General features: G+C 49.7%; 1 protein-coding gene across 1 annotated transcript in view; it reads right to left on the minus strand.

The window, feature by feature from the left end:
- The window catches only part of Nuak1 (NUAK family kinase 1), a 66,760-nt gene that overhangs the window by 13,873 nt on the left and 33,494 nt on the right, over nucleotides 1-19,393 (minus strand). The window contains exons 3-4 of the mRNA XM_046429255.2: nucleotides 7,659-7,810; nucleotides 6,197-6,262 (exon numbers count right to left, since the gene is read on the minus strand). Coding sequence (XP_046285211.1) covers nucleotides 6,197-6,262; nucleotides 7,659-7,810 — 218 coding nt within the window. The remainder of the gene's footprint in view (nucleotides 1-6,196; nucleotides 6,263-7,658; nucleotides 7,811-19,393) is intronic.

The following is a 19,393-nucleotide window of genomic DNA, read 5'->3' on the forward strand; positions in this document are numbered from 1 at the left end:
AGCTTGTTGATACTGACAGCCAATAAAGGGAGGTGCTTACAGCAGACACAACAGCCTGACAGCCACTTGTAGTGTCTAAGAGGAAGTGTTGTGGCACTTGACCTATCAGAACCAGGGGACCCTGGGGCTAGCCTCGGCCTCGTCATTCCTGGTTAATCGGTAGGACCTGCTAGGCCACTTGATTTCCCCTTCTGCAAAATGGGACTCATGACAGAACTCGGTTCATAAAGGTGTTGAGTGGGCTGCAGAATACGCGAGTAAGGCCTCTGGCACAATCTTGGCACCGGCTGACTGTGAATTATAGACATCGCAATAATACCGACGGTTGTACTGACTTAGCTATTGTTTGCTGAGCAGGGCAAACTTTGTACTGAAAGCACTAGAGCCACAGAATATTATCATCACCCATGTGTGAAACAGGCGTGTCCGTCGGGACAGGCTGTGTAGTAGGATGGAGAGCTTCAGGACCTGGGTTCAGATCCCAGCCTCACCTCTTACCAAAGCTAACCTGCAGCACATCAGTCAATCTGCCCGGCTCCAATCAGGTCCCTGGACCAGCAGCATCAGCATCAGCTAGGAGCATCTGGGAAAGGGGCACTGAGGGTCCTGCCCAAACCCACTGAATGGGAACCTGCATTTCAACACAAGTTCCAGGGGACTCACTTGCCCACCAGCGCTTCTGAGCCTGGGTTTCTCCATCTGTACAATGGGTTTGTGATGATCATGTAACCCACCCAGGAGGACTGGTAGGAAGCCAAGTGAAAGTGTTTACACCATGTCCAGCACACAGCAGGCCTTCAGTAACTGGGAGCTGCTACGACTTTAACCTCTCGCAGCCTCCGTTTCCTTTGCTGGGAAGTGGAACTGCAGTAGCACTAAGCACAGTGTTGTGACAACCAGAGTCAGGTTAAATGAGGTAAGAATAATAATAGTGACAGCTCTTCAGAGAGCCACATGCTCATCTGTGAGCGCCACATACCTCGGTGCACTCAGTTCTCACAAATAACCTACAACAAGGCCTTCCTCATTCTGCAGATGAGGAAACCGAGGCACTCAGGGGTCGAATGGCTCGCCTGAGGCACGGGCGAAGGGCCGTCCTGGCCCTAAAGCTCACACCCAGGGGAGTGACTGCTCTCAGGTGGCTGATGAGAATATGGGTGATTCCATCCAGGGAGACACACTCATAGCTCCCTTCCGGCCTCAGAGTTAATTGCTGGGCTTCACCATGACAGCTGCAGTCAGGAACTGAAGGTAGGGAGTGGAGCAATGAGCAGAGGCGAGAGGCTTTCGTCTTCAGAAGGTCTCCGCTCACACCGCCTCTCCAGAGAGACCAGAGACGAGCAACCAGCAACCGGGAGCAACCTGGAGAAGCTGCTGCCCAAGGGCACATCCGGGAGGCCACCTCCCAGGGGAGCGGAGGAGCAGTCCTGCGGCTCAGTGCACACAGGACTCTGGCATCCTCCACCTGCTCCAGCCACTGCGACTCAGGACGCCTGGCTCCACTGCCACAACAAGCCCTCGGAGATTCTCTCCCAGACACAGCTGTCGGCAAGCCTCCTGGTAAGGCGGACTACAGCAAGTACTAAAAGGTGCCTTCCTACGAAGGGCTCTCTTGGACCGGGGGCAAATTGGGGGATTGGCAGTAAAGGGTAGAACCTTAGAGGCAAGTGCTGGCTACACGGCTGTGGCCAGTCCCACTACGTATTCACTGCAGGAGGCTCCTCATCTGCAAGATGCGGGTGATCAGAGCATCCTGGTGGGGATGTCCTGGGGATCAGAGGAGTAAGCAACTGGGAGCAACCTGGCTTCTTGATTTCCTTTCCACTCTCTACGCCTTATGCTTGAGCTTGTGGCTTCTTCCCTTGAAGGGCCATTGTCGCAGGCCTTTCTGTTGAACTCCTATCCATCCTTCAAAACCCAGCTCCATTACCACTTCCTCCACAAAGGCTTTCTGGTCCTTTCCCCTGAACAGACAGACCCACTAGCTCCTTCAGCACTTCACACCCCATGGCACAAGGGATCAGATTTGGAAAATGCTTCCCGGAAGCAGAGCAGGCAGAGAAGAGTGGGGAGGGCCTTCCAGACAGAACCATGTGCGCCAGGGTCAGGAAGCCAGAGAAAGCTCGGTGGGCCGAGGAGCTCAAGTCCCACCTAAGGGGCCTTCCCTGACCTCCCCAGCTAAATCAGCACCTGCATGCTCCACCTCACCTGAGTGGGTTTTCTGCACCAATGACGTCATTTACTTATTGGTTTGCACCCCCGACTGGAAATCCTAAATCCACGAGGGGAAGCACCTAAGCTGCTTCATTTACCTCTGTGTCCATCACGACTGCCGGTTTAACAACTGCCAGATTCTGAGTTCCAAGAGGACAGGGACCTGGTCATCTGATTCACTATTAAATCCCCAGCATCCAGCACAAGGCCAAAAACACAGGGCGAACTCGCTAAGTACTTATGATCAAATATCACTCAGATGTTCAACTGTTCAATGAGGAAGTGCAGAACTACGTGAGTGAATGCATGGATGCACACACACACACACACCCACACAGTGGAGAGATGAATGAACAAATGAATTGATTAGTGCAGGAATGCAAAGTTCTCGCATTCAAATAATCAAAGCCCAGAGGCCCGTGATCCCAGTGATCCCAAGCCTCGGTCTTGTTAAAACCCGGAGGTTTCTATCTCATCTTGTCCCCGGCCATTCAAAGCCTCTTTTCTTAGCCACAGCAGCGCTTCCATTGTCACCGGGGGCAGCAGGCCATCTCCCTTATGCCCCTCTACCCCGAGCCCTGGGAGCTCACCAGATTCCCAGCCCTCTCTGAGGAGGTCGGCTGACCCTGGTGCCGGGCCCTCTTCTCACTGGGAGGAGTCTGTACAGGAGTCTTCTCTGGGAATTGTCAGCATTCCATTCTCCCAGGGAGTGGGATGTGAATCTGGCCCGTTTTTTATTAATTGCAAATTAATGCTACGCCGGGTGCTATTTTAGTCCATGCTTCCACAGAGCACGGAATGCGACCCAAAGCAGCGCATTGCTCTCATTCTTTCTGCCGACTGACTGTGTGAGTATTTTTAGAAACCACACCCTCTCGCCTTGGCCAGATAAATAATTTCCAAGGCCAGATGTGCTCTGGGCAAATCAACATCAGGCAGGGAAGAGGAGAGGCGCAAGCTACATGGCCCACACCGAGATGGCAGCGACGTGTCACAAGTTTAAAACCAGTGGCTTCCTTAGAGGGCCAAGCCCTCCACCCTCTAGACACAGAAGACGGACCCGCATTTAGAGAGGCACCCTCAGAGCCTCAAGGCAGGACCTTGCCGCTCCCATCCCCAGGGGATAGCCCATCTGTGCCCTGGGCCCCCAGTCCAGCGGGGATGGACACGAGAGGCCAGCTTGTGGCCATGTGTCTGGCTGCTTTTGTCAGCAAGTGCCCTTTCTAAATATGCTTCGCCAAAACGCTGAGTCAGGAAGTGCTGAGGGTATACAGCCGGAAGACAAATCAACACCAGCTGAAGTCCATTTTCATAAACCTTGGAAGTGGGTGTGAGAGGAAGAAAAAGAGAATTTGTCTGGAAGTCAAACATGTGAGTTCTAATCCATTATTCCTTCACTCCATTATCCGACAGTTCCTCAGTACCTACTGTGTGCTGAGCACTGTTTGACACACCAGGGAAACAGAGACGGCTACCTCAGGCTCACAGCGTGATCAGGAACACGTCACTGAGACTCAAGACTGATCACTAAAGCAAGGGGTTGGAAAGTGATTCTCGACAACCTTTCAAGCTCTGGGATTCTCAGACCTTAGGATTCCTTGAATAAGCAGAGAAACAACCAAAAAAAAAAAAAAGAGAGAGATTTGATTTGTGTGCATGTGTGTGTGTGTTTGTGTGTGTGCATGCACACGCACACACATACTCTACCTTGGGAAATGCCAGGAGTAGAAATTCCTAAGGAAAAGACAAAGACATGTCCAAACTTCAATGTTATTGTTCCTCTTTGTATGTGCTGTTTGCCTACCTCATACGAGGGTCCTAGATAGAGGGAGCTGGTCCCTGGGAGCTGGTCCCCTGTCACTGCCATCTTGCTTACTACGGACATGGGCCATCCTTCCAGGCTCCTGCCCCATTGTCCCCTGCACAACTGCTGTCAGAATTCTAACCATTCTTCTCCTCCACTGGGGAATTCTGTGACTCTGCAGGAAGCTATGTGCCTTATCACTTCTGGGACTATATCATAGGACAAAGAGGTCACAGTGCAGCACAGAACACAATCCCCAGGCAGAGGATCACATTCCAGGCCTTGTAAAGACTGGATTTAGTTCTGAGGGCTCCGGGGGCAGGTGGCAGGAAGAATCTGAAGAGAAAGTCACCAAGGTTGATGACACAAGCCTTTAGAAGGCCGGGACCCAACTTTGCAGCAGGACCTGACACCCACTCCCCAGGACCCAGCACCGTCAGCCAGATGGCTTCCTCTCGGTTCCCTCTCCAGGGCCCAGACACTTGGTGGCTCTCATCTAGCATTGGTAAGCGCCAACACTCTCACTATAGTATTGTCTAAATTTTCCATGTTGTTACTGATGCCCCAGGACTGGGCACAGGGCGCTGCACACAGTAACTACACAGATAATGCACATGAACAAAATGAATAAACAATAATCCCCAGAGATAGGAAGAGGCATCCCTGCTTGACAGATAAGAAAACAAAGACTTAGACCAATGAATAACTGACCTAAAACCCTCCATTAGTAAGGGGCAGGGTTGCAATGCAAACCCGGGCTATCCGTCCCCAAAGCCACTACTTGACTCATTTGTACACCGTTCTTAGCAGTTAATAGAACTGAACAGAGAGAATATCTCATTCATAGCCCACAGCAAACGCGCTGGGCATTACTGTTGCCCGCTGTACAGTGGAGGAAACAGGTTTGTGTGGCTTTCCCCACGTGAAGCAGCTAATAAGTCACACAGCCCAGAATTTTCTAACACCACATCTAGTGCTCCTTCTAGAATAATCCAGTCACTTTGCCCAAAATGGAAAGATCCTGAGCATTCACTTCCTATTCCTAAGGAAACTGACCAGTAGTTCCTCTGAACTCTACGGACTATATGGAAATGTACAACTGAGGTCAGCTACTCTGGGAGAACAAGAGGTCACCAGGATGTGGCTTCCAGGGGCTCTCAAAGGGTGGTTGCCACCATGATCTACAAAAGCAACTCCATCCTTCCAAGCTGGGAACTGTCTCGCTGCACACCCCACCACTGACACCAAGAACAACAAAAGAGACAAGGGTGCAAACCCGTTCCCATGCTTTGTCCGGGGACCAGGGATAAGGCACTAACGTCACAAGTGGCCAATTGGAGGGCTCCTGCTGGTGCTGGTAATACTGAGGCCATTTCATAATGAAACCCATGCAGCGAGCTCCGTTTATTTTGAAACCGTATTTGCTTATTTTGTAGACGTGATCAAAAGGACATTCACAGTGCTCCCCAGGAGGCACTTGAACCCTGCTGGCCAGGAGAGCTTTCTCCAGCTCCGACGGCAGCCAGCAATAATACTCCCCATAAAAGTAAACTCCATCCTTTGCAATTTCCCAACAGCCAACACCACCATCAATTTGTCAGCCTCCCAGTTCTGTGGCTGGTGTCAGGGGTGAGAGGGTCGGAGGGAGAAGTAGGAGACGTGGGGCCCTGCTAGCAAAACCAACTTGGTGACATGAACTTGGGCTCATGGCTCCACTACTTACCACTGTGTTACTCTGGGTAGGTAAATTACTTGATTTTCCTGTGCCTCAGTTTCCCTATCTGCAAAATGATGTATGGGTGTCATGAAGACTGAATTTAAGGGAATATCAGTCAAACAGGATGTGAAATACATATGAAATATGTGTTAGTTGATGTTAAGTACTTTTGGGGGGATGACTTTAGACTAGGAGCTTCCTGAGGGCAGGAACTGTATCTCGGTCATCTCTTTACACCCCAGCAGCAAGCACAGTCTGGCATATAGTAGGAGATCAATTAATGATGGTCGGATAGAACTGCACTAAACTGAGAGCTCAAGCCAAGCTCTTCCAGAATCTGCCTGCAGCAAGGGAAGTGAGTGGCTGCCTCATTCATTCCAGGCTGCAGCCCAGAGGGGGTTCCGCCCCCAGCCCCTTGCAACCCAGACTCTGCCTATCAATCAGCGAGGCAAGAGCCTTACCTTAATATTGCAGTTGTCATCAAGCAGTATATTTTCCAACTTCAAGTCCCGGTGGACCACACCGTTCTGAAATGAGAAGACAGGAGGGGAACTGAATAGGAGCGGCCGGAAGAGAGAGAGAAAGAGGAAGGAGGAGGCTGAGCAAGTGGAAACATCTGACAGATGAAAGAAGTGCGCCCGCCCGGTGGTCTGCACCTCCATCCTTCAGGGCTGCTCTTGCTGTCATGACGCTCCCCCGGCAGCGACAGGGACAGGAGAGCATTAGTCACTTGCTGTGTGGTTAAGGGAAAAATGACTGGAATCCATTCTCCCCCAGCGCCTGTAAACCAGCAGGGGGATTCTTTGTCGGAATGTAATTCGGCTGTGTGAAAGCCCAACGTCCCAGGCAGCACAGACCACGTCTGTCTGAGACGGGATTCCCAGGGAAGGCGCAGAGCCATCGGCAGGCAGCTCCAAGTGCGGGGCTCCCAGGCCGCGCCTGTCTGTGTGCATCCCCCGCTGGAAAGGCGCTTGGGCCAAGGTCCTCTGACCCATGAAAGTGATGGAGACCTGCCCTGAGGACCACAGGGTACTTCCTACAGAGCTGGGAGGGTAGAGGAAGACAGTCCCTCTGGGCTCAGCAGGACTAGGGGCGGGTGAAAGGTGAACCACAGAGCAGAGGAATGAGACCAAAGACACTGGCCTCACCTAAGCGGGTCACTGCCACACTGTGCGAGCTTCCCGTCAGGCACACTGGCAAGGCTGGAAGCTGAACTGCAGTGACACAGAACCAGCCGAAAGATGAGAATGGGCCGTTTGGCAATAGATCCAACTGTCCTCTAGGGAGCTGTGTGGATCTGAGCATCATTCCGCAGGAGGGACGTGTGCAGCCGAAGCCGCGCTCAGGAGCACACCGGCTGCCACGTTTATAGTAGGATCTTGGCTGCTTGTTTTCTTTTCCTTGTGACATTTCCTAATATCTCCAAAAGCACTGACTGGAGAGGAATGACAACATGTATTTCTGCTACTCTCGTCCTAATCCAAGCCTTCAGGGAGGCACTCTGAACTCAGAAATGCTCAAAACCACGTCTCCCGGAGGAGGACGATGGAATACAAGGTGCCTGCTTTTGTTTGGTTCTAAACCCTGGGAGCTGTTTGGTTTACATTGTAACATTCTTGGCTTTCCTAATTAGACATTAGAAAGCCCCATTCATACAGAATCCAAGTGTTCACACACTTCAAATAATGAAAACAGCATCAGCGGTGCTTCCCAATGGCACCTAAGAATAAAATACAGAGCACGGAAAGACCGGAACCATGAGTGCCTTTCCAGGCAACCAAGAGAGGTCTAGAGTTGGGATTCTGAATAGCCATGATTTTCTTCTTATATCACAATGAACAGGTATCATTTGTTTAATCTGGAAAGAATGACACATCCACGGGGCCCTGCGTGGCCCTAGCTGCCGGTCAGGCTGGGCCATACCTTGTGACAATAGTGCACAGCTGAGACGATCTGCCGAAAGAAGTGTCTGGTCTCCCTCTCGCTCAGGCGTCTCCGCTCGCTGATGTAATCGTACAGCTCCCCTTTGCTGGCATATTCCATGATGATCACAATCTTATCTTTGTTCTCAAACACTGCGGTGGGGGGAAAAGTGATAAATAAATACCCCGTTTATCCAGCAAGCCCACTTGTGACCGCAGAGAGAGAGGACGGCGGCGATGTCGCTGATGGGGGTGAAGCCAGCCAAACAGCGATCAAGGGGTCAGGACACAAACCAGCGCACCCCACCCCACACCACGAGGACTCGGGCAAGTTTCCCAGCCGGGTGGACAACGGACTTCTCTGCGTCAGTGGACACGCCTTCGCAGCATCGAGGGAAAGGTGGTTCTTTTCTGAGGACACCAACACCACCGTTGCCAAGATCATTCCTCACAACCCCCTCCCACCAGAGGAGCTCTGCTGTGGGCAGAGGGGGGGCAATAAACACACAGCTGTCACCTACCAGCCCCTCCACAAGGACCGGGTGCTGGATCTGACGCCTACCCTCACCCCTAAACAGGTGCCCAATCTTGTCCTCTCTTTGCTCAAAACCATCTGGATTTCCCTTCTCATTCAAAATAAAACCCAAAGTTGCTCAATGGGGACGTCACTGAGTCCTGTGTTACCCAATGGGCCCCTCTGACCCCTATTTCACATCCTTTCTGTGTATTTCTCCCACCTGAACGTAACGAGGGTTGGTCTATCTTTCTGCCATACTATAGGGCCAAGTAATTTTTTTTTTAAGAATTGAACCTTTATTTTACTTGATTTGATATGGTGCTGAGGATCAAACCTGGGGCCTCACCTCATGCTAGGTAAGTGCTACACTGAGCTACAACCCCAGCCCTAATTTTTATTTAATGAATAAACTCCAACTTCATAATTGGTGTTTGGACAGCAGAAAATAACCATGTTGTGCTGACCGTGCACCAGGTTCGTGTAAGTTTTGAGGACCTGCAAAAACTCATTTGAACTTCATGGTGAGTTCTCGGGAAGTATCTGTCATTTTGCCAAGTGAAAAACGAGGAAACTGAGGCCCGTGGAGGTTATGCTACTTGACGGCGCTGGTGGAATCAGGCTGGCTCTGGCTCCTGGCAAGGACGGGAGCCATAGAGCCACAGTCTGGGATGCCCCTGAGCCGGGTCCCTGCCTCTAGCTCTGGCCCTTCTCTCCCAACCTCCTCAGCACCACAGTCAGCACCTCCCCCAATGTCTGTAAGTGCTGCTCTCCTCAGCTCTGGGGCTCTCCAGCAGTCACATTCAAACTGGGGGTTCCAGGCAGACATCCACGACCAATGCAGGGGGGCAGAGGGAAGGCCAGGCTCTAGGTCCTCAGCACCACCTCCACCTTGCTACCTGCTCTGTGCTCTGGGCTTCCACCCAAGATGTCCTCGGAGCCACAAAAAGAGAAATAACAATTGTTTTGAAATGCATCACTCGAGAGGGATGTGGAATAAAATTGTGGGGTACCCAAGACCCTCCCTGAAGGACCTCAGCCTATGTTCCTCCACCTCATCAACTTCTGCTATTCCCATCAGGCCCCCCCACACCTGCCAATGCATAACCGATTGCTCAGACACACAGATGTGCACACACACACACACACACTCTGAGCTATTTCCCACTCTGCCCTTGGCCTTCCCCCTACCTGTCTTCCCTGCAGGTAAACTCCAACTCATCCATCAAGACCGCACTCAAATGTGCCTTCCGCAAGTCTCCTTCCGCCTCTTACTCTGCCATGCGGACACCCACCCCCTAGCACTTTCAAAACACGCTCAATTATTTTCTGGGAAATGCCTCCCCCTAGAATGTGAACCTGCCCTGAGAGTGCTAAAACCTGTAGTTTGGGAATCGGATACTCCTAAGAAGGATTCTGGCTCTGCCTCTGACTGGCTGTGGGACTCTGAGCAAGTTGCTTCTCCTCTCTTGAGCCTCAGGCTAGGCAACTATAAAATAGGAATAACATTAGTAAGCACTTCTTAGAACTGTTGGGAGGATCCTATTGAGACCAGCTAAGTTCAATGCTCAGAGCAAAGCCTGAACCTACAGGAGGCTCTCAGTAATGTGAGCTATTATTGTCGGTATTAGTAGTATTGCATCCCCAGCACCTGGCACTGAGACAGACAGACAGACTCACAGACAAACACACATGCACACACCCAATGAACAACTGATTGGAACTGGAATGTGTCCCAGGCCTGGGTCTCCCTCCACCCACACTTGTCACTGGTTGCTAGAAGCTCAGGCCCCTGCGGTTCCTTTTTGGCCCCTCTGAGTCCAGCCACCTCTATGATACAATGAAGGGGGAGAGGCAGGCAGGAGAAGGAGGGCGCGGCCAGATACAACCGGCTGCTCTGGCGTCTGCTGGCCCCGCTGTACCCTGCAGCTTCGGCTCCTGCCAGCATTTCAGCCTAGTGTGCACTTTCCATTAACAATAAACTTTGGAAACTGGAAAGGCTGCCTCGGACGTGTGGATCAGGCTCTAAAATGACGGAGTGATGTGCCCCAGAGAAGGCAGCAGGTTTTCCCATTCTAAAAAGGCAGGAAATGTAGAAAGAGGGAAAGACTTTGACCGGAAAATAAACAAGGGCCTCACACCCCAATGAGTCTGGAGCATCCTTAAAGGGGCCAAAGTCATCATTGGCCCCTTGGTGACTGTAACCAGGAGGTGGAGGCCACAGCCTAGTGTAGACCCTGAGGCTGTTTCAGGGACTGGGTTCCTTCCTATCCAGCTGGCTGGCTAGGCATCAAGCAGACATAAGCACAATCCAGTTCAGGACAGCTCAATAGGATGGTAACCCCCTAGAAAACAGGTTCCATCAAGTCCCGTGGGTCCCACCTGTACAAGAGTCCTGCTCACCACCCCAGTCCATCCTCACTAGTTTCCAGCCTTTCTCTCTACTGGCTGCATGGTGAGGAAGCTGAGGAATAGCATCACGTGCACATGCACTGAAGCACAGCTTCTGTAAGATCTCCCTGGCAAAGAAGATTCCCGGGTCAAACACAAATAAAATGCTGATTCTTGGTTGCCCTCTCCCAGTCTGGTTTCCTTAACTGAACCTCGGCAGGTCAACTGGGCCACCTCGGTATTCCTATTGACACCCTGAAAACCTAGTCAGGAGCCATTGTGGGAAGCAGGTGGCATCCCAGTGATAAAATTAGCCCCTCAATGTCATGCGCTGGCAACCCAGTCAGAGAACTCCCCACCAGGTTGGGCCTGGCTCTGGGAGAGCATCTCTCACCCTTCACCCGGGCTCATAGGAAGCAATCCAAGTCTCAAGGCCACGGTCCTGAAGGCAACCTACGTGAGCTAAATGCAAGTAAGAATTCTAGACTTGGAGGTGTGTGGCGATAGGGATGAAGCTTCTTGAGTTCCTTCTTGATAATAGCAACATGTGTTGTAGCCCTACTATGCACAGGACCCATGCTAATAAACATTTTACGTGAGTTCTGCCATATAGGTGTGGTCCTCTGAGTATCCTCGTAGTATAGATCGCCACCCTTGGGGGCAGTTAGGCTAATGACTGATGGGCACAGCTTCAGAGAGCACAGCCAGAACCAGGACTGGGCCCCAGCAGTCTGACTGCAGACTCCAAGCTCTTGGCTTCTATATTATTATTCATACACATTAATTCCTCTGACTTCTCCTCATCAGATCAATGAGGTTATTAATTTCCAAACATGGTCCTAGGGGGACTCAATGAGTCTGTCTTCAGCATGGCGCCTCCCAAATTGCGCTCAGTCAATGGAAGCCATTCCCATCATACTTCACCTGCCTCTTGGGCAGCTATGGCAGAACAAAATCCCTAAGATCTTCCTCTCCCCGACCGCGAGGCTCTTTAAAATGTGTTATGGCTGCCACAGAAAAACAGGATTTTCAAGCAGGAAGGAACGTCGCGATCACCTATTATTTTTCCAGAAGTCTAGGATATATAATTTATAAGAGCAAGGCCTTGGGAATTCGCACTGAAGAATGACCAGCTTCCGCACCCTCAGCCCAAGGCTCCTTGCCCATGGTTAAGGTCACTATCAGCGAGGTGGTAGGAACACTCTCGGCCATTCTTCTGGAGAAATGGGCTGCTTCCCTTGGGCACTTTTACAACTGGTTATTTATAAGCCCAGAAATCTTGTCTGTGTTTATGTTATTAGTCACTAAGCAAAAGCTTATTTTCCACCAGTTGGGAAGGGTTTCCTTTCTAAAAAATGAAAGTCTGTGTCTCTTGGCCAGACAGTTTTACCCAGAAGCCCAGTGGCTCCAGAATGGTAAGGAAAACTGTGGCCCTTGACATGCCAGGCCTACCAGGAGACTCAAGGCCCTGAATAGAAACTTGGCTCAGCCAGAATCAGCCACGGCCCAGGCCAGGTCCATGTGGGGCGCTGCCTGGGTTTTGGTAAAGCAACTAAGTTTTGAAAAGCACCTACTATGTGGATGGCATTGGGGATAATAAGAGAAGGCTTTGCCAGGTTGAGAGAGGGAGGGAAAACCAGTCAGGGTTAAGGGGCAGCAAGAGGAAGGGAACAAGCGGAGCGCTCCCAGCCGCTGGCAGGTGCCAGGGAACAAGAAGGGGGAAGAAGGCGCTATGAATGGAACAGGGAGGCCTCCATGCCCACCAGAAGCCCCAGGGCAGTCAGTCGACCAAACACTGCCCAGAATGATGAGAGAGATGGAGGCGAGAGCCAGGAGAGCATCCAGGATCCTGGACCTATGAAACAGTCCAAGGGTCACTTCTTCCCAGATCCCCAGACAGTGAACCTCCTTCCCTAAACACACAATCAACTGTTAGTGAACAAGGACTGCAAGCCATGGTCTCAAGTGGTCAGCCCTCACAATGACCCCTATGAAACAGGTCCAGGCTGAGTTTCTCTTACCAGAAATGCCTGGGACCGAAAGCGTTTCAGATTTTTTCAGATTTTGGAATATTTGCATATACATAATTGGATGGGACCCAAGTCTAAACATGAAATTTATTTGTATTTTATACACACTTTATAAATAAAGCCTGAAGGTACTTTTATGCACTATTTTTAATACTTATGTGCATGAAACAAAGTTTCATGGTATAGAATTTTCTATGTATGGAGTTCTGTTGGTGCTTAGAAAGTTTTGGGTTCTGGGGCAGTCTGGATTTTAGATTGTTAGATACTCAACTTATATCAATACTATCCCTACTTTACAAACACAGAACCAGCACTCACATCAAGAAACAACGGTGCCATCACCCTATCAACCCCCGACTATGTCCTCTTTCTGTCACTAACCATCTCCCCTGCCCAGGGATGAAAATAAGCCAACAGTCTGGATATGCTGAATATAAGCCAATAAATACCATGGATGTTTTGCTATGTTTGAAGTTTAAAAAAAAAAATGCAACACGTAGTATATATATATATATATATATATATATATATATATATATATATATATATATATATATATATATCTTTGCGTCTGGCTTCAATAGCTCACCATAACGTTTGAGAGAATAATCCATGTTGTCCTGAAGCTGAAGATGGTCTATTCTCACTGAGATAGAGAACTCCATTGTGAGCTAAACTCGGGTTTATTTATCCATTCTACTGCTGGCAGACTTTTGGGCTGATTCCAGTTGAACTAGAACTTACAAAAAATCATCCAAAAGCTAACCTGCAGGGCTCAGACTTTTAGCACCTCGATGACCAGAGAGAAACATCAGCGAAATGAGCCCAAAGATGTCTTGAAAAAGCGGGCATGGAACCGAGCCATCCGAAATGACCCAGGTTTTGCTCTCACGAGATAATCTGACCATTGTTACAGCATATCCTGAAATACCCAAACGCTCGCCCTTTTCTTCTATAGAAGGGCCTTCCTTCTTCCCAGACACCAACTTGAACTACTTTTCATGTTTTCTGTTTATTTTCCATTTCAAGGGAGAGTGGGGCTTGGTTGCTATAGCAACAGCTGCCTCTCCAAATTAACTCTGAATTTCATCAGATGTTCCCTCTGACAGTCCAGTTCTGCCTTCTGATTGCCTGGCTTTCACAACCACGCTAATTACCCGACTCCTAACGATTCCCGACTGCTGCCCTCGGGGTTAATAACACAACTTGTATAACTGGAGAAAAATGGGTATTATAAAAACAACGACCTGGCCTGGGAGACATGCTGATGAGTGAGGACATCTTGGGATTTTTAACCATCCACTGGCTACTTGAGAGCAAAGCACGTCAGGCCTTTTAGCAGGAAAGGAGGAGACAGTGGGGACCAAGGTATGGGATGCTCGAGAAGAGTAGGTTCTGAAAAATGGAGGATTTCTTTCTGTGGAAATGGAGGACAGCGGTCTGGTTTACATGGAACCTCAAGGGAGGAAGATTCGTTTGTTGGTTTTAAACAAAAACACTAGAGACCTAAGAGAGAACCAGTCAGAATTTTCCTCACAGCTTCCCTTTCTATCTCCTAAATTAGTTCCAAGATGCTATTTCAGCCACGGGGCAGCAGTGTTGTTCTTACTGCCCTAATTCTTGGACAGAACTTCTTTCTAAAGGCAAGGAAGATCCTCACTGAACGAAGCTTATTTTCATCTCAGAAACAGAGTGACCTTTCCTAGAAAGAGCTGTCTGCAACCTCATTAAGTCAATTACACAAGGCAGAAGCTAATCCTCCAATGTCTCCTCGCCACAACTCAGTTTCAAACATCTCATGAACTCGGTCTCATACGATGGTCCTCTGACTTCTGGAGGAATCCCTGGGATTCCTGGTTTGCACAATGGAGGGCTTTTTGGTTCACTTGTTGTCTTTTCTTCAACTCTTCCTGGATGTCGTCGGGCACGCCCAAGAAGAACCACGGCCAACAGGGCCACACACCACCAGCAACGGACTTCATGGAAGACAGAAGGAAGGGAAAGCGAGGGTAGAGGCTCCCGCGAAAGAGGGGAAGCTGAAGGCTGGCTAAGGACCGTTCATTCCTGCTAAGACTGTCCATGCTGTGCGGGTTCCCAATCACAAATCCTAGGAAGGAGGGGACCTGGCCAGGATATAGACAGGGTTTGAAGGAACAGGGGACTCAAGGGCACCACACTGGCCTGGCCACTGGACTCCACAGTCCTTCCACAACCATCCAGATATCATTCCCTGTCTTTCTCTGTCCCTCTCTAGAGCTCTTCTCTCCTTCCCCCAATCTCTTGCAAGCACCCACGCTCACTGGCACAATCCTGAACCCGGGAGAGTCCCAGAAAATTAATGAGAACCTCTCACGACTACCCCAGGTTGGAGCAAAGGCTCTTGAACCCGATGAAGGGAACTTCTGAAAACTGTATGCATCCCCAATTCCAACAGCCACAGGGTCAAAATCCCTCTGGGCGGACAGCCTCAGTTTTCTCCCCTGGAAGCCCCAGCAGAGGACTTTGCGTGGGGGGAGGAGGGTGGTCTTACCCTCAACCACCTGGCCAAGGTGGAAAAGCCAGGCCTATCTTCATCGTTACCTCCTGATTTGGCCACCGCTTGACCCATCGCGTACAGCTCAGCCATTCTGAGGACAGTCTTGTCAACTCTAAATTCTAGCCCTCCTCACTGAGTTAAGGGCCTAGTCATGGAGCTGGACTATGTGGGGTCAAATCCAGCTCTGCCACTTACCCGCCGGGTCATGTGGGCATCTGACTTGGCATTTTCTGTGCCTTCGTGTCTTCATTGGTTAAAACAAAGACTCTATTTCGAGTCATCCTTGTGAGGATGGCGGCGGCACAGAGCAGGCAACAACAATCCAAAGTATTGCCACCGTTAGGCAGCAAGTCTTAGTTTGAGCAAGCGGAACAAATGAGGACGTGCTGGACCAACACCAGGAGCATGGATCTGCATTGGCAGAATCCACACCTGAGACTGCACTGGGGCCCTCGAGGTGGATGGGCACCCACAGAAGGATGCGGGAAATAGCAAAGATGGTGAGCCAGGGTTCACAGAAGTCAAAGGACTGGCGTGGCCCACCCCAGAGGCCAAGGTAAAGGCAGGCCCAGCTCCTTAACCAGGAACCTGCTTCAATCCCGAGTCCTGTCCAAACCGCAGGTGTCCATCCCAGGCCTCAGTGCTATCTACAGCACAGATACCAACCTGTCAGATAAGCCCACTGTCAGGAATCAGGGAGGCCCGGGGGAAGCACCAATCCCCCTAATCAAGAATCTCAGACTTTCTAACAAAGTTACAGGTCATCAAATCCCATCTCCCCTTTTAATTCCCAAATCCCTGTTGTGCCTGGTCCCTGTGGAGGCCCCTCTCAGGTATTCTATGAACCTCCTAAATACCTGTTTGTCCTCTTCCTAAGCAAATCAGGCCAGCCACCCAGTCCATTTCAGAATACCCTTTATTAAATGCAATCTTTTTTTTTTCTTTAAAAATGAGCTTCAAGTACAAGTGGTATTATTTAAGGCACTAGAAAATATTGAATTCCAGGAAACCCAGGAGGGTGAGGCTGGACAGCCAGGGAGTAGCATTAGTTTGGGGTTATTTTATTTCTAATCTCCGGCCCCTAGAAAAATGACTTGGGTGTAATCAAATGAAAACAATGAAAATAATACACTCGAAGGTCAAATAGCTAACTTAATAGGAAACTCATTAGAGACGTGGCTGGACAGACTCAGAGCTGAAGAGCTGGTTCCTACGACGAGAAGTGAAGAGAGCTCTGTGGGGCTAACAGGGGCGAGTCTTTAATTTGGGTCCAGTTGCAGGACGTCATGTGGGACTTGGGAATCTGGCAGCAGAGCTCGAGAGTGCTCCAATGCTCAGCCATTCGCCATGGGTTCCAAAGAGTAAACATAATAAGCATGACACACCACCTTGCCAAGTTCAACAAACTGTTTCATGGGGCTCTGGGTCCCTGACGAGGGCAGCAACCCAATGGCCAAGTGAACCCAGGCCCAGAGGTATCACTCCCTGCTCCTTGGTGGTCGCTGCCAGACATGTGTGCTTCTCTGGAATTCGCTCATGACAAATGATCAGACCAAGACAAGTTTCTAGAACAGGGCTCCTCCTTTCCCCTAGTATCACAGGATTAAGTCCATATTTCTTGGTCAGGCCAATTAAGTTGAAATCCATAGGGATGAGGCCCAGGCATCAGCATCTCTTACAAACTCCTCATGAAATTCCAAAGTGCATCCGGCACCCAAGAATCACGGATCTGGGTGATCTGGCCCCAGCCTTCTCTCCTGCCACCTCCCAAGAGAACTTTCGGCTCTAGCCAGAAAGGACGACTCACGGACCCCAAAACATTTCATCAGGATTAACTGATACCATTTACCCATGACCCCAGCATTGTGCTTAGCAATTTTATTGGCTAGTTCATTTAATCCCGGAGTAGCCAGATATTGGCCCATTTTATAGACAAAGAGACTGAGCCTCAGAGGGCTTAGTTAAACCTAAGCCTATTTGACTGGTAAATTATATACTTGCCCTACTAGGTCAGCGCTTAGAACACATGTGCTCAATATAATATTTGCAAAACAAATGACTGAGTGAATGAATGAATGACTAAATAAGTGAATGAGCGAATGAGAGCAGTGGAGAGTATTCCTGACCACTGATCTTGTTCGAGCAACTTGACCATCCCCTGCCTTCCAAAGAGCCCACATCAGGACCTGCTTGCAAGTCTTTCTGCCTGAACACCCCAGATTGCACAACCAAGCCTGCTTCCATTGTCAGCATTTCCAAATAACTGATGCAAGCAAAAGCCGCCTTGCTTTGGTCTCTGACCTTCTAAGGAGGGGTTTCTCTCTCTGAGTGCATCAGAATGTTCTCCAAGGGCTGGGCCCACCCCTTGGGCTCCCACACCCAGAGATTCTGATTCAGGACATCTAGGCCAGGCGCAGCTGATGTTGATGCTGCTGGATCGCTGTCCTTTGAGAATACTGTCCAAATGCAACCCCAGGCAGTTTACCAGGGTCCTGCCATTCTCAGGGGTTACTTTCCAAGAGCAGGGCATGGCACAGAGCACCTTCTGACTGCTGGACCTCTGCTGGATCCTGAGGACCTATCTTACACAAGCACCCCTGCCCCGACCACAGGTTAGCGGGCCTGTGGCACACAGTAGGTGCTATGGCTCCTCCACCGAGCCTGTCTCTTGATTTCTCCTCTGCTCTTCTGGAGTTTTAGAGCAAAAATTTTCAACAGGAAACAAGAGTGATATCTATCCCCTTCCAGAAGAATCTATCACAATCAAAGGAGGCACAGAGACCTGGAAAGAGCATATTTTAATTCAATTTCTACAAAGACAGGAGAAACTTTTCACGGATAGGAAATGCATCCAAGGTGCCTAGGAATTCCGAGACTCCTTGAGAATACAGACTCACACCTTCTCACGGGCAGCATGTGTAAGGCTCCCAGGGCGGGTGGGCGAGGGCATGAAATTGACCAAAGGAGGCATATGTGTTTGTCTGCTTCATTTTTTTTTTCTCAGTTTGAGAAACTCTTCCAACAAAGAGAGTGAGCACAGCTAATAAATGCCAAATAGGCTTCCTACCAGGTCCCAGAAGCCAGGACCACCCTTACTTCAGATAGGAGAAGTGAGGAAAGGATCACCCAGTTGCAGCCCATCACAAAGCAAACAGTCAATTAGAGACGTAATCTCTCAGGGCCAGGAAGAGATTTCCAGAAAGCAAGACCACGGGTATACAAGTGAAGCCCTCCCCGCCCTTTGCTCTTATACGCAGGGCTGTTAGCAGATGGGATTTGCAGTGTCACTTAAGCGCTGGGCAGCAGAGATGTTCCGCTGGATCTTCTAAAGTTTCAAAGGAGAAATGTGTGAGACAATGTGTCTTTGATGTTTCAACTCTGTCCTGAAATCAAAACCTCAGGCAAAACCATTTTTATCTCTTCCATCCCAGGCAACCAAGTCAAACGCTCTGGAGGGCACTTCCTTTGCGCTGTTTTTTTTCATATTGTCAATTACCTCCCTGCTGAGGGAGCGGAATTTCTTTGAAGGGAACCAGGGTCCACCCCAGAGACGCTGCTGAGACTTCTTTTTTTCCTCCTGATGAGGGTACCCTAGCACACAGCGGAGGGTGTATGTCTATCCTCTCCTGTTTACTTAGCATTATGAGCCGGTTAGGGTTTGTGTCCACCCCGAGTTGACAAATCTGAGGGTTAATCACCTTCACCCCTGGGTCTGCTTTGACAAAGACACATTTTTTGAGATCCAGTGAGTGAGCAGAGTTGAATCAGTCAAGTCACGGGTTTGTTGGGCCTGCGGGTAATGAGAATGATATAGACAGAACTTACATTTTCTTGATGTTCCGCACTTCAGAAAACACTGAACCTATGAGTTTACGGGATGTAGACCACAAGATTCTTCCTGAGATATTGGCAGAAATGTTTTCTAAAAGACTTACAAAGCTGGGCTTAATGCTCCAGATACATGAGACAGCAACCTCTGTGAAGATCAGCGTTCTCTGCATCACAGGCTCTAGGACAATACTTTTCTCTGATGGGGAATCACTGTAGACCAAAGTTCCCTGTTAATATCAGGGGCACAGGCTTCAGACCATCACTCCCCAGATTCAACAATCCGATCCACCACTAATTAATTGGTAACTTTGGAAAACGAATGTGCCTTTAAGCCTAACTTTCCCTAAGACAGGAGTGTCAATAGTTCAAAGAGAAAAATGTTAAATGTGACAATACATGCACACCTCCTAGCACAGGGTAAACGCTCAATAGCT

Source organism: Marmota monax, unplaced genomic scaffold, assembly GCF_021218885.2.
Source record: "Marmota monax isolate L192 unplaced genomic scaffold, Marmota_monax_Labrador192_F-V1.1 WCK01_AAM20220418_F8-fsc00051, whole genome shotgun sequence".
Lineage (NCBI taxonomy): Eukaryota > Metazoa > Chordata > Mammalia > Rodentia > Sciuridae > Marmota > Marmota monax.